General features: G+C 36.5%; 1 protein-coding gene across 1 annotated transcript; it reads left to right on the top strand.

Moving 5' to 3' along the window:
- The first annotated feature begins 12,531 nt into the window (after positions 1–12,531).
- Positions 12,532–14,875, top strand: LOC124533230. Its single transcript, XM_047108431.1, has 5 exons — positions 12,532–12,679; positions 13,181–13,375; positions 13,454–13,563; positions 13,841–14,005; positions 14,156–14,875. The coding sequence occupies exons 1-5, from the start codon at positions 12,589–12,591 to the stop codon at positions 14,228–14,230; spliced, it is 636 nt and encodes a 211-aa protein (XP_046964387.1). The 5' UTR covers positions 12,532–12,588; the 3' UTR covers positions 14,231–14,875.
- The last annotated feature ends 1,043 nt before the right edge of the window (positions 14,876–15,918 follow it).

The raw sequence follows: 15,918 nt of genomic DNA, 5'->3' as shown, positions 1-15,918 counted from the left end.
AAGCAAAGTTAGTTTTTTGTAATCAAAAGCAATTTGGGCCGAAATGATTGATCACTAATCCGACATTTTATGTTCTCCTAAAGCAAAATTTCTGTAACAAGTAACTTTAATGTTCAATTATTTAAGTGAATATCTATCTTAACGCTACTAGTAGGTGTATATTATTTTATGAAATACTAGTTGTTGCCCGCGGCGTGGCTCGCGTTTTCGAGTGTTGGTTGTCATGTTTTAGGTAAAAAAGTAGCCTATGCCCTTTCTTATCTTTAATTTCAGTTCAACCAGTCGAAAATCTGAGAGGATTTACACAAACTTTCATTACCTATTTTATCCCCTTAGTGGTGGAATTTATCAAAATCCTTTCTTAGCGGATGCCTACGTCATAATATCTACCTGCATGCCAAACTTCAGCCCGATCCGTCCAGTGGTTTGGGCTGCGCGTTGATAGATCACTATGTCGGTCAGTCAGTTACCTTCGAGTTATAAATCTATATATATAAAAATGAATTGCTGTTTGTTAGTCTCGCTAAAACTCCAGAACGGCTGGACCAATTTGGCTAATTTTGGTCTTGAATTATTTGTGTAAGTCCAGGGAAGGTTTAGAAGGTGAGTAAGTATAATAAAAACCACCAACCCGCATTGGAACAGCGTCGTGGAATATGTTCCAAGCCCTCTCCTTGGTGGAAGAGGAGGCCTTATCACAGCAGTGGGAAATTTACAGGCTGTTTCTTTACTTACTTTACTTTACTTTACTATAATAAGAATGCTAGGAATATAATAAAATAACAACTTTGTTTTTCCTTAGAAAATTTATTAGAGAATCATCATAGATTTTCTATGATTATCGATGTTAGACAATAGAACATTGATGTTTTAAAATTCGTCATTCATCGTTACATCTATTTTTCGAATCTATATATATAAAATAAGAAGCATTTTTCGATGCCACTTTATAACTCAAGAAGGGGCTCACCTATCCAAACCAAATTTTCAGGGTTTTTGCGGACTATTTAGTAGATGGTTTATGTGAGGTTTGCAGAAAATCGGTCGAGTGGTTCTTCATTTATCACATTTTTTGTAACAAATAAATTCAATAAATGGCGGATGTTTTTGTTAAAGGAGACTTTTTAGACGGGGAATTGTGCTGTCAAATTAAAAGTAAGTATTCATTAAAAATGAGTACACTCATCCACCAGTTTCAACAGGTAATACGTCTTATTTCAGTTTATTATTTCCAAAAAAAAAACATTTAAAAATACAGCGTTTGCATTTATTTTCATGTCTAAATATATGGAAAAACGTTAGTGCCATGAATTTTTATTCGTATCCATTGATGGTTCGACCACAAGCATAAAATTATATACCTCGAGATGTGCTAAACTATATCATCAGTACATCGTTGACATGTATGCCAATATAGAAACCGAACGTGTTAATTATAATCGTTTCAACCAAGCAAAATTAAGATCCGAAGAATATATTCATTTGCAAGATTCGATAGCGAAAGATGCTAATGTAATTGACATCGGGTGATTGAGTATATTGCCATCTTCGTTTATTGGTTGCCCACGGCATTTGAACGAATATGCACAAGACTTAATTTCTAATGTACGAAAAATGGTCAACCAGATCTGTTCATTAAATTTACATGCAATCCGCAGTGGGATGATATACATTTATAAACAATTTATTTGAAAAACAGTCGACAACTGATCGTCATGGACATTAAAGCACGTGTTTTTCACCACAAATTGAAAGCAATTATGGATTTAATTGTAGAATTATGTACATTTGGAGAGATGATTTGCCATATGTACACCATTGATTGGCAAAAAGGGGATTGCCTCATGCACATGTATTAATTTGGCTGCTACATAAAATAACTCCGAATCAAATCGATAACGTTATATCAGCTGAAATTCCCGATCAAACTCATGATCCAGAGTTATTTTACGTTGTCGATAAAAATATAAGTCCATGCGGTGAGCTACATATGAGTTCATTACATCTATTTCTCGAATTAAATAATTTCTTCCAGTCCCAAAAAAAACACCGATGTTATCAATTAACATCGATGTTTAGAGCTCCATAAACATCAAGTATCAGTGTTCGATATTTATTTCATTGTCAACGCCATCATGTTTTTGTAACATGGGTAATCCCTACTTTGTCAAACATTTGATGTTGCCCCCGTTATTCAGAAATAAAATTGAACGAATAGTTATATTTTTGTAACTACATATTAATTCACAAGAAGTACAACAATAGCCTTAATTTTAACTAACTTAAGTTATTTTCTGTCTATCAGATCATTCTTATCTTTTATTTTTGTTTATTTATCGCCAAAAATAGCGCAATGGCCAAGATCCTACAGGTATGCAAATTTATTGTTTGGGACGAATGTACAATGGCCCTTAAAAGATCAGTGGAAGCACTGGAAAGTACGTTGAAAGATCTTCGTAACAAACAAAATATTTCTGGTGGGCCATGATTCTGTTGTCAGGTGATTTTCGTTAGACTCTTCCAGTTATTCCCCGATCAACAGTTGCTGATGAACTAAACACATGCCTGAAATCATCAAAATTGTGGCGGCACGTAAAGACACTCCAAATAAGATAATGAAAAACGTCATTGAGGCAACAATCATAAAGGGTAAATACAAAGGAAAGGATGTCTTGATCTCGCGTATACCAATGATTCCCAAAGATTTACCATTCGATTTTAATCGTCTACAAAATTCATGCACCTGGCCTTTGCGATGGCAATAAATAAATCGCAAGACCAGTCGTTGGAAATTTGCGGAATCAACTTGGAGTTTCCCTGTTTCGCGCATGAACAATTAAATACGTCGCGTGGTCACCACAAAACAAAACAAAAATATATAGTTTATCAGAAAGCTTTAAATTGATTAACAGAGTATCGTTACTGTATCTAATTGTTCTGACGTGACTATCTTGAGCAATGTAAAGTACACAATATTTTAAAAATATTATAAGCAACATCATCATAATTAAACTGGACCACCTACATTTTACCTGTGTTGTATTTAGTGATATTTAATTGATTTGTATTGTATATGAGTTTCAAATTAAAACGTATGGTATAGCCAGTTTTCACTAAATGGTTTTCAAACTTTATGTTATAAGGACTTAATGACATAGCAATATAAACGACATGGCAATTTATCACGCAACCTTATGATTCTTGTGTCATTAATATATAGAAAAAAATATTGACAGCGTCGATTTTAATGTAAGTATCAGTTACTTCATCGGTTTCGCTGCGTGCAATGGTTTCTATGCACACATTTGGACTAATTTAATCATATCGATTATGGCAGTACGAAGTTTGCCGGGTCATCTAGTATTTAGATAAAAGTTTGTTTAAAAACACAGAAATTTTCTTAACATAATAATAATCACATTAAATGTAAAGATCAACATTGATAGATTTACATTACTTTTATATGGATTGTAACAAAACAAACAATTGTACTACAATCGACTCTTATAATTTCACCTTCATGTCAATTTTTGATGATAAAATCACAAACGACAATAAGTAACGGAACACACGAGTGAAACACTGTTTTTATCTTTACTAATAATATAAATGAGACAGTGGGGTGACATTTTGTGAGGTCTCGGTAAAGTTTTATGAATCACGCGCGTGTAAGGTTCAGCTAGATTAAAAATGTATTTCAGTGGGATATAACAGTTGCCATCGGGTAATCATATTCAGTGGGCGTTAGTTTATCAACCGAATTCAAAAAGCCTCGTTCTTTCAAAGGGTCCTGCTTCTGTATGGCACAATTCGTAACGAGTCAAAACGAGTGACGTAATAACAAACGGAGAAACAAATATGGCGCTTGCGATGCGAAGTTGTATGTAACGCGCGGACAAATCGACCACCGATAATGTGTTTTCCATTCGTTTGCATGACCAATCCAATTATAAACACATAAAATAGACAGATGGACTTTGTTAACAGACGCAGTCAATATATTTGTATTGTAATTTGAAAGATTTCAGTTGGAATAAAGAAGAATAAATAACTTGGGGTCGAATGCCAAACGCCGTCCCAGCGCGGCGACGAGTGCGCAGATGCAGGACGAGGCCTGTGAAGTGCAGGGCTCGTTGGCCGTCGTGTTGCGCCTGTCGCGAGCCCTGGGGCTTGCCCCGCTACGCTTCGCTCGCAGTCGCGGAGGCTACATAGCGACAGTTTCCCGACAAGTCGCTATATACGGTTACATCCTTGCGTTTTGCATTCGTAAGCTTTGTTCTCAAACTTGATCTATCTAAGATGTTATTAAGAAATAATTGTTGTAATTTTTTTTATTCTATAGTGATTTTTATTGGATTTGACACTTATTAGATTTATTCCACATACTGGAGGTAGCTCAACAAAATCAAAATAAACTTTATTCAAGTGGGCTTTTATAAGCACTTTTGAATCCTCATTTAACAATTAAGTGAAGCTACTATAGATTCGGAAAGTAGATTCTACCGGGAAGATCCTGCAAGAAAATCAGTGGTTACTCTTTTTTAACATTTAAAAAATACAAAGTCATGTTATAAAACTAGTTATAACTGAACACCTAGAGGGCGAGCTACGTCAGGTCAAGCTTGCACTCCACCAGAACAAGCCGCCCGTGCCTCGCCAGCATCGCAGAAGCCGTATCAAGCCACCCACATTTGAGCGACAACCTGCATTTCTACCGTATGTGAAGGGAGTTACAGACAACATCTTGAAGCGAGCTTCGATTAAAACCGTTTTCAAGCCTCATAAGAAAGTGAGCCAGTTCTTGAGAACTATCAAGAGCAATATTCCTTTACAAACTGCAGGAGTATATAAACTCGAATGTGAGTGTGGTTTATCTTACATAGACCAAACAAAGAGAAGTATCGGGACCAGGGTCAAGGAACATATAGCAGATGTCAAAAATAGGCGTTCTTCAAAGTCTGCAGTCTGTGAACATGCTCTGGATAAACCTAACCATTTTATTCGATTTGATAAACCACAGATCCTCGCTAAAGAACACAGATTCATTCCTAGAATGATACGCGAGGCTATTGAAATTCAAAAACATCCGAACTTCAATAGATAAGATGGTTGGAGACTTTCTAACACCTGGGATCCACTTATTAAAAATTTAAAATCCCAAACCAACAGACTGCAAGACCTAAGGATACAGTCAGTGCCTTCTTCGTGCAACCGGAACGTTACTCAAGATACCAATTGAGAAATCTTTGGCGGTAGTTGTAAATAATAGTTCTTTTGTTCTCCAAATAGACAAATGCCACCTTAGTCTACCCGTAAAGTGCTCGTAACGTCGGGATGCCAAAAAAAAAAAAATAATATACGCGATTCAAATCCGTTATAACTAGTTTTATTTCAATGTGTTATCGCGAAAATTTAAGACAACATTACAAAGTCATGTTAGTTAATACAATTATTTAAATTAATATATCCTGCATGGAAGTTAAGAATTATTAATTCCACGCCTTTTTATCATCTACAATATCTTGTATCGAAATCTTGTATTGATTAAATCAGTGATAATCATTGTATATGCACTAGAAGTAAGGATAAGCTTATAACGTCAGGTTTCCGACTCCGCAAAGTCAATAAGTCCTACTTGGGTCAGGGTATCCGCTTCTATAATAAAATTCCGCAGCCTTTTTTAACTTTGCCTTTTAGTAAATTCAAATCGTTTGTAAAAATACATTGGTAAAAAAAGCATATTATTCGATACAAGATTTTATAGATGATAAAAAAGCGTGGAGCTAATACCTGTTGACTTCCACGCAGGATATATGAATTTAAATAATTGTATTTAACTAACATGACTTTGTATTATATTTTTAAATATTAAAAAAGAGTAACTACTGAGTTTCTTGCCGGTGGTAGCTTCACTTAATTGTAAAATGACGATTCAAAAGTGCCTGTAAAAGCCTACTTGAATAAAGTTTATTTTGATTTGATTTGATTTGATCCCAAAGTAATATGCCATTTTACATAATACTGTGAAAATAGCCAAAATAAACTAAACGAGCGGTATCAATATCAGTAAGTTGCATAACTTTTCTAACCGTGTATGCTGCGAAGCGAAGCCAATTGAGGGTATTTTATAACAATTTTATAAATATAAAAGAGATTTAATAAAAATCCATTTTTCTTCATTTTAGATATATGCCAAGTAACATGGGCGTACAAAATGACGGTTCGGTTTTACGCGCTGTATTCATCGTTTCCTTTTGGAAGCTTTTGCAACACGTTAGCAAGGATATTTATAACCGGAATGGGATCTTATGGGAGCACCAACCGCTTGAAAAATATAGTGAAACATATAAATTTTCTCAATAAGGTATATAATATTATATTTTGCGAAATTTGAACATGCTATACATATTTTTATTACCTAATAACTGTGATATAATTGAAAATTTTATATATTAGAATTTCCCGAATGAGTAAAGACTATTTTTCATTGCAAGTTGTGTGGTTGAATGACAATAATTTATACATACATAATTATATTTGTCCTAATCGTTATATATTTCAGATAAATTACGATTTAAATGGCAAATCCGATATCACACAAAACCAAAATCGATTTGCTAGCATTAATACAACGCTTATAATTTTGTTCACCGCTGTAATTGTAATTCTTAAATACCATGACGGATTAGATAAAACAAGATGTAAGTTTTCTGATTGGGTACTTGCGTTGCCCAGTATCATAACTATGTGTGCTAATAAGTGTTACGTTTTTATGTTATTTTTTGTTTACGTTTTTTTTACGTTAAGTGTTACGTGTATGATGAACCCTTTGTTACGGTTAGAAGAGTAAGTAAGTGTAACTACAGGAGTAAGTAACCCAGCATCATTTGCCAAGATCGGCGAAGTTGTAGGTGATGGCTGATATTTCTTACAATGTCAATTTTTGTACGTGGTTTTGACCATTTATGATCTGGTGAACTGTTTATGAGTCTGCCAAACTTACTTGACATCTCATCATGAGGGAATATGTCGGATGAATTCGGAAATCACCATCATTCCGCATGAGTACTGGTATTCAGCTACACGCCTTTCCCCCGCGATAACTAGTATTGATTTTTTTGTTAGGCCTACAAACTTACGAGATACAATTTATTTATTTTTATTTATTTATTTATTTATTTAATGCCACACTGTATATATATATATATATATCATTACAGGATTGTGCCCCAATTCGATATTACAACACTTTAAAAAAACAAATTTAATACATCTATCCATGTTATAATAATATATGACGGCGCCACTGTATTTTGAGAGCATCAAGAAACGTCAAATGCGGTTATGATATTAGATAGCAACCTTTTTTTAAATTATGATGGTTTTGACGTCTCTTCGCTCTGACGCGACTTCAGTCTCTTTTGTAAGCGAAGTCAAACGGAAAACAATCCTTTTGCATCTCGCAGAAACAAAACGTGCCTGATGGAGCGTCATTACCTGAGTTGATTGTATTACTGATTATATTTCGTTGTAATAATTATTGGATATTGTAAAACAACCTCATACATGTGATTTTAATTCTCTTCGCCCGACAACCCACGATCGCTCGGCAGCCATATATGGGAACCAAAAATAATGATAACGGCAATGTGCCGTTATCAGAAGTGGGATATGAAGGGCTTACTTCTGAAGAGAATACTCGTACCAGATCGTCAGCACCGGCACCGGAACAAAGCCTGCCGCAACATATGGAGCTGTTTTTGTATCGAATGATGGCTTTAACACAACCGCAACCTGTAAGCAGCGCCTCTATCCAATTAATTGAGTTTGACCCTGACGACAACGAAGCAGACATAGAAGGTTAGTGTAACGTGACCGATATTGTAATCAATGAACGCAAGTGAGGAGGTGCAGACCTGCTGTTGTTACTGACACGTGCACTTAAAGGCCGAGCTTCTACCTGCTTAACACGACTGCAGACATCGCAGCTGACATGACCTCAAATAAAAGAAATATTGCTCGCGAAGTTTGCCAAGCCTATGATACCATAAGATTATTTCGACGAAATCTTACCTTCCAAGTTGGTGTTAAAGAATCCGCGAGTGAGGCAACCATACGACTTTAGAACATCATCGGACGCATTCCGCGTACAGAAATGCCTGAGGACATTACCACCTACTAGATCTCAACTTCTACGAATTCTCAACGGCATTTCGCTGAAACGAAAGCACGAAAGTAACTATAACCATGATCCAGATGTGAAAAGGGCCCGATTTTATGCATCGCGCTTCACGGGGACATGTCACCGCCGCGGTACTTCGGGTCACAAAGCAATCGACTGTCGTAAGCGAAAGGAAGAGCCTGCTGTTTCTGAGAAGATACAATCAAGCATCCAAAGGCACTGACAGGCTCATTACCTGCTTTGTGTCTGGAAGACCAGGACACCTGGAATCGGCGTGTCCAGATCGAGTGGGCGGCAGTGGAGCAGCGCCGGACAAAGAGGTCCATGTGTGTGAACGCAAGGCATCGAGGAGCACGTTAACTACAACATCCGGTGAGTCAGTTCCCTTTCTTTTGGATAGTGGATCTACTTGTTCATTAATAGCTATGCCGATAAGCTCCCTGGTACTGCGCAGGGTGAATTAGTGTATCTGAAGGGTATTGGTAGCGGTGATGTGGAATGCGTTTCCCAGGTTATTAGTTCCATTAATGTCCAAGGCTTGTAGCTATCAGTATTGTTTCACATAGTACCCGATGGCACTATTGCTGAACCGGTAATAATAGGTAGAGAAATACTGGAGGAGAACGTGCACGTGCATATCGACAACGATCGCATTACCTTTTCTCAACATAAAGAAGTCAACTTAGTTGACAAGTCTAGCGGTGTCTTAAATTTTCGCGATGATTACACATTTAAATAAAACTATTTATAACGGATGAATCGCGTATATTAATTATTTTTAAACATCCCTGATAACAGCTGATAAAGTCGATACGATAAAAAAGATTTTCCGTAGTTTACATATTTTTCACATTGTTCACTTGCATATGGACCTCGATGTAAAGTATTCGATGATGATAAATACCGACTCCAAATTTAACAATAATTATAACTACATGATATAATCGTTAATCGACTTTTAAGTAGTCTAATATTTTTCATTTCATTTAACTTAGGAAGTCTCTAAAAAATATGTTGAATACGCAATTATTTTTATTACTTTTTCGTGCATATTCATTTGTTTTAAAATAGTGTTTTGTTTGAAGTCGGATTTTCTTTTTGTTAAAATTTTATTTATAGAGAAATACAGTGAGTTCTTCATCGACAATATATCAACGCGACGAGTCACGACGGGTGTTCTCCAGATATATCCTATTGATCCAAACAAGACGGTTCAAAGGCATCCTTATAGGTTAGCTCCCGCGGAATAAGAAATAGTCAACGAGAAAATAGAGCGTCTATTAAAAGCGAACGTTATTCGGGAATGTAGTTCTCCATATGTTAGCCCCATTTTATTGGTTAAAAAGCACGACAACACTGTTAGGATGTGCGTAGACTATAGGGAACCCAATGCCAACACACGTCCCGAGCCTATATTGACGAACAAATTGACCTTCTCCATGACGCACCTTAAAGTGCCTGCTCACAATTGTAGAAAACGACCCAAATAAAACCTGGCGAGACGAACTTCCCGAAGTCCAGCTGGCGTTGTAAAGCACCAGATCCAGAGTAACGGGAAACTCTCCCACGGAACTTATGTTCAGCATACGAAAACAGTCATTAGGGATATCAACCTTATCCGTGCACGCGCAACCTGAGCCTCGCTTAGATTTAGACACTGTTCGGCATAATGCTTCTGAAAATATCAAAAAACGGTTTCATTGGACGAAATACGCTTTAACCGGAATAAAGCAAAAGTAAGACCATTTAGTGTAGGTGATTTTGTCTTTATAAAAAGTAGTGAGCGGAATCAAACCAAATTACAGCGTAAGTTCAAAGATCCTTTTACTATAGTCCGGATATTAGACCACGATAGTTATGAGCTGCGAGACATTGATGGATCTAACCGAACCTATAAATACACCCATGAAAACCTACGTGCAGTACCCCGGGGCTATGTTGAGTTGGTTGAAGTAGCTACTTTCTTAATTAATATTGAGGAGGAGGCCGAGACGGCGGTAGTCCATAGTCATGAGAATGGAATGGCAACACCTGATTATGATAGTGATACAGTGTCAATATCTAGTTCACATACTTTGACCGCCAGATCTAACACCCTCTCAGCCTCTGAATATGAAGAATGCATGAGGGCGAGCATGCGTATTCATCCACTGCAGATGAACTTTGTCTTTTCAGATAACTGGAGGTGTGAGCTGGCGCACGAGGACGTGCGATGCTTTTGCATCTCGCAGAAACAAAACGTGCCTGATGGAGCGTCATTACCCGAGTTGATTGTATTACTGATAATATTTCGTTGTAATAATTATTGGATATTGTAAAACATCCTCATACATGTGATTTTAATTCTCTTCGCCCGACAACCCACGATCGCTCGGCAGCCATATATGGGAACCAAAAATAATGATAACGGCAATGTGCCGTTATATATATAATACTAAATTGTATATGATATATTCCAAGCAGCAACTATTGTGAGTTCACTCATACTGCAACAAAACAAATCAACTCTGTCTGCTATCGCATTGAGAGTACGTAACGTGCGCGTCAGTGGTGCTTCCTTGAGCAACTTGGTTCGCCCGGTGGGCACCGCTAGCAACGGCGGTCGATGTCTCCGCCACACATATCAGCTATCTGGGGCGCACAGACTCAACTGGCTAAGGACATCAGCATTAAAGACTATACCTCTCAAAACCTTAAAAACATATATTACAAGAGCTAGCTCTCTCCTTACTCTTAGTTCATTGTATCCTACCATACCTAAGACAAATAAAGTTGGGTACATCAATGGGTAGGAAGGATATACTCCATACAGCTTCATATATAAATATCTAGTAAATTTATTCTGGACTCGCTCCAACATCATACTATATTTCGCTTCATGTGGAGCCCAAATGACCGCATTACATTCTAAGTGACTTCTAACCAACGCATTATACAAGGTGATTATAGCACTCATATTTGTGAAACCATGAACTATACGGAGCATGAAGCCTAAATTTCGATATGCTTTTTTGCAACATCTTACTATGTGATTACGAAACGTTAGCTCAGTCCTAAAACTTACGCCCAAATCCCTAACCTCTGAAACTCTTGTCATCTGTACCCCATTAATAAAATATTCATTTAAAATTGGAAAATGTGCGCGGGAAAAGGAAATCACAACACATTTTTGCTTATCAAATTGCAACCGATTTTCTTTACTCCATTGAACTACTCTATCTATATCTCTTTGCAGCCTTGCACAGTCACTGAGTTGGTTAATTTCGAGAGATAACTTAAGATCGTCTGCAATCAGCAAACATTTCGCATCCATCACAACGTTTGGTAGATCATTGATCATTAAAACAAATTGCAAAGGTCCTAGATTGCTTCCTTGACTTACACCGGATCTTGTAAAATATGGTTGAGACTGATGTCCCTTGTATTCCACATATTGTTGTCTGTCTTTCATATAACTGGCAAAAAATGCAAGTAAATGCGGGGTGAATCCAAGTGATGCTAACTTTTTTAACAATACATCGTTATCTACTAAATCAAAGGCTTTTTTAAAATCAAAGTACGCTACATCAACTTGTCCTCCTCTATCTATTACTGGTACAATGTGAGACATATGCGAGAGTAGATTGCTGGTAGTGCTTTTCGTTGGCCGAAACCCGTGCTGAGAGTCTGATAATTGGGCTTTCACCTGTGTATAAATACTTTTGTAAATAGTTGACTCTAGTATTTTTGCAGGCGTTGAAAGCACTGCAACAGGTCTATAATTATTAAGTAGTGTCCCCACTCCACCCTTTGGCACTGGGACTACCCGAGTAAGCTTCCACATATCGGGAAACATGCTCTAGACATAAATCATAAATATAAAGCAAAGGCTTTGCTAACGCTGATCCACAATCTCTAAAAATATAGGGTGGTATGCCATCCGGCCCTACAGATGTTTTGGGCTTAAGCTGTTTTATAGCATGCCTTACTTCGTCCAATGTCAGTCGATCTAAGTGTACTCGTGCTGCTCCATTTTCTGCCCCCAACTACCTACTACCTTTCTACCGCCAAGTTTACATTGAGCTCAGCTTGCTCTGTGCTATAAACTGAATAGAAGTAGTTAGCAAATTCTACAGCGCATTGTTGAGATGTTAACGGTACTCCCTTCTGTATAACTGTTTGCGTACCTCTGGATTTTTTTATCGATTCTATATAATTCCAGAATGATAATGGATCTTTCAGTAACTGACTTTGAACATGTTCCCGATAAATTCTGTGCTGTAACAATATCATATTTTTCACTTTTGTCCTACACTGATTTCTATATTTTATATATATTTCTATATGTTATAATAATATTTCTAGGGATATTGGAAGTTTTCGACATCGCGGTTTATATTGAGAGCTATAAAATATATCTACTGCATATGGAGAATGCCTTTATAACTTTCAATGTGTATAACATACTGAACACAATGAGTCTGAAGCTCAGAGAATGGATAAACAAGACAAATTCATGTGAGTATGAAGATGATGTCCTTCTCATTGATTACAGCCAAACCGTTGTTTCTCAATGGAACCCTTTTTTTAAATAACCTGTAATATATAACCCAGCGCTTGATTGCGATCACACCTCATAGAAAGTAATGATACAGCCCATGTTGTTAGCAGTCCCGAAAATACTTAGATTAGTATAACAATAACTCTGTGTAGCCAAAGTAAATTACGTGAGTACACTTCACACTGTATATTATATGTGTGTATTCAAGTGATCAGTGAAAATGATATGCTCGTATTCAACTAAGCTTTGGTAACTCACGAAAGTCCTACATGCATATGGTACATATGCAGAGTGTCGCACTATAATGAACGAGCCAACTTCATAATAACTACTAGTAAAATCTACTTCTACTTAGACGCGCTCCCAGCTTTGATAGTTTATCTACATAAAAATAATTAAGGAAAAAACTTAAAAATGAAATTAGATGAATAAATATTAAAATTGTATTTTTGTTTTAGATAATATTTCAGGACTTACATGCTATTTGTCATTGACACATGTCCGTGACCTAATGAAGGCTTATGTGTCTGTTTGCGACGCGGTGAATAGACTGAGCGAGACCCGTGGGGGCCTCATGTTTATTTTATTTTCATCGAGCTCTCTGTTTTTGATGATGACTTTTTTCAATGTCATTGACTTTTTAATTTTGGCTTGTATGTATCATCACCGAAACTGACTTTATTACTCTTAATTTTTGAATGATATTAATTCATATTCTCTCATTTCTAAAGCAGGACGAAGTTATCGCACTTCAGTCGTATGTGGTCAGGTGTTCTGGTGTGCTTTTCATTTGTCTATGCTTCTTACATTTATTGAACCGTGGCATCGAATAAATGCAGAGGTAAATTGATTTTATAAAGTATTATTTGCCAAGATTCTCGATTATTTTACAAATATCGTTCTAAAATCATGAGTTTTTATGTCTTTGTAGTTTTTTCTGATGAACTGATAGTAAGTGGTGGTGACCACTACTCTGTCCATGGACATTGGCACCGTAAATATATGTGGACGGTACATACCCAAATGGTCTTGCACAAAGCTCTGTCACTGAGCACCAAATGTACTACAGTATTGGGGTATAAGTATGTAATATAATTTCTAATAAATCATTTTTGTAGGTCAATGAAATACGAGTACTTTTGACTAAGTTGACTTTTAATGTGACGCCAGTTGGAAAGACGATTCCTTTAGAACTGGACCTGATGTTCAAACAGCTTCTTCTCAACCAGCCGACGATGTCTCCACTCGGCCTGTTCACCATTCAGAGATCACTTCTTTCTTCGGTAGTTATGATCGAATACCTCGTTTATTATAGTATTATTATTATTGGCTTTAATAATGACAACATAATTCAATATCGTAATTGCCAAAGTAGATTTGCTTATTTGTCTAAAACGAGTGGACCTGCTCTATTTGAATAACTTTTGTTACAGATGTTCAGCTTCATAACTACATATTTTATTATAATGGTACAGTGTGTACAAAACAGATGGAAGAATATTGCATAAAAGCATTCACCTGGACTTAGAAGAATAATTTTATCCATTGAAACACCGACTCCGAGGTATTGGTAAATTAACAAAACTTAAGAAATTCCCATCTCCTGGGATTTAACAGGAGATGGGAATTTAGAACGATGGCAAAGAAGGGAACTTGTTATATAAACATTGAATCGCTCCCTAATCAGCTGAAAATTAGCAAGTGGCTTGAAGTGCGTTAGTGTGGTTTGACTCTGGGACCTTTTTTTACTGAAAACGGAATAAAGGAAAGTAAACTCTATTTAACAAGCCTTTTATAATCAGTTTTGAATATAATGCACATGAAATTCACACTTGCATGCACAGAACTTACAATTAAAAATAGTGTCAATTGTCATGCTGCTTCGTAACTTGAACGTGAAGTTTGACCTTCTGAAGCATCGCCAATTTCCAGTGAAGATGTCGTTTGAGAAGAGCCAAGGTCCAACTTTGGATGAAATCTTCCTTCATTTGCGAAGCTCTTTCTTCTCAGTTCAGTTCTGGAAACCTCGCGCAAGATACAAACTGACAACCACTAGCAGTTTGATGTCATTAATGGAGAAAGACCATTGATGACCATTAAAATTTCAATTCACATAACAATATTTTAATTATAAATTGTGAATGTTGATTAAATTAAAGCAAATTGTTATCAGTAAATTCAAATTCTAACTGAAATAATGTAGACTATTGGACATTAAAAATTTCGCTTAAAAAGATTTCATCATTTTAGCACCAAATGTAGATGAGTAACTTTCGTTAACAATGAAATGAAATCAAAAAAAATTATTATAAATTTGGAAATTCCTAAAAATAATTATTGAATAAATGCGAAGTCTCGAGGGACTTTGTTTCGATTTAAATCAGTCTTAAATATCTTGCCTAAAGGACACAACAAGGTCACAAATTATATCTGTTAGACATTTTCATTTTCTTAGGCTGAGAACGCGTGATTCAGTCAACTCATTATTATTTTATCATTTATTTAATTCGCGACACAACAACTTTATGTTTGTATTTTTTATGGTATTATGTTGGTAGACGGGCAGTAGTGACTAGTTCGTTACCGTCAGGTGGATCACCGTAGTAGTATAGGGGAACATCCGTTCTAGCCATTCTTTTCTAACCCCGTGTGATATTTCTGTGCCGCTCCGACAAAAATCTTTTTATAATACTAGAACTGTTTTCAAATATTTCTATGTAACATCAGTACAATATTTCGCTAATAAATTTGGTTTGTGTTATCTTTAATTTTACCGAAACGATAACTTAGTTATTATAACTAAGTTATCGTTTCGACGACCGACGGCGCAAATCACGAATGTTGCCGAGCGAAATGCCGAGCGTCAAACGACGCGACGAGTGATATCAAGGAGCGATGAAAATAGGGAAACAAAACCATTAAACTGTACTTGTATATTAGTGAATGTTACTGATTTACAACAAGGCAATGATATGTAGAAAGAACATTGACGAATTTTAAATCAGAGCATACAGGTAAACTGGAAGTTGACCAGTTAAGCGACCCCGACGGAAACCGCACTTTTGGTCTGGCGGCTGGTCCTCTTCTAGTACTGCAGAAGCTGGCAGCTTATAATGGATTCCATTACTTGGAGAATAAGTAGACGGAAAAGACATGTTATTACCAGTGCCAACTCCGTAGCACGATTGACATTGCC

The sequence above is a fragment of the Vanessa cardui genome, chromosome 10, assembly GCF_905220365.1.
Source record: "Vanessa cardui chromosome 10, ilVanCard2.1, whole genome shotgun sequence".
Taxonomy (NCBI): Eukaryota; Metazoa; Arthropoda; class Insecta; order Lepidoptera; family Nymphalidae; genus Vanessa; species Vanessa cardui.
This window is presented reverse-complemented; position numbering and strand designations above follow the sequence as displayed.

Excerpts from the sequence above, each read along its gene's own strand:
- LOC124533230 (XM_047108431.1), top strand. The coding sequence starts at position 12,589 with ATGGAGAATGCCTTTATAACTTTCAATGTGTATAACATACTGAACACA. Across the intron at positions 12,680-13,180 it reads GATAAACAAGACAAATTCAT|ATAATATTTCAGGACTTACA; the intron begins GTGAGTATGAAG and ends TTTTTGTTTTAG. Across the intron at positions 13,564-13,840 it reads GGCATCGAATAAATGCAGAG|GTCAATGAAATACGAGTACT; the intron begins GTAAATTGATTT and ends TCATTTTTGTAG.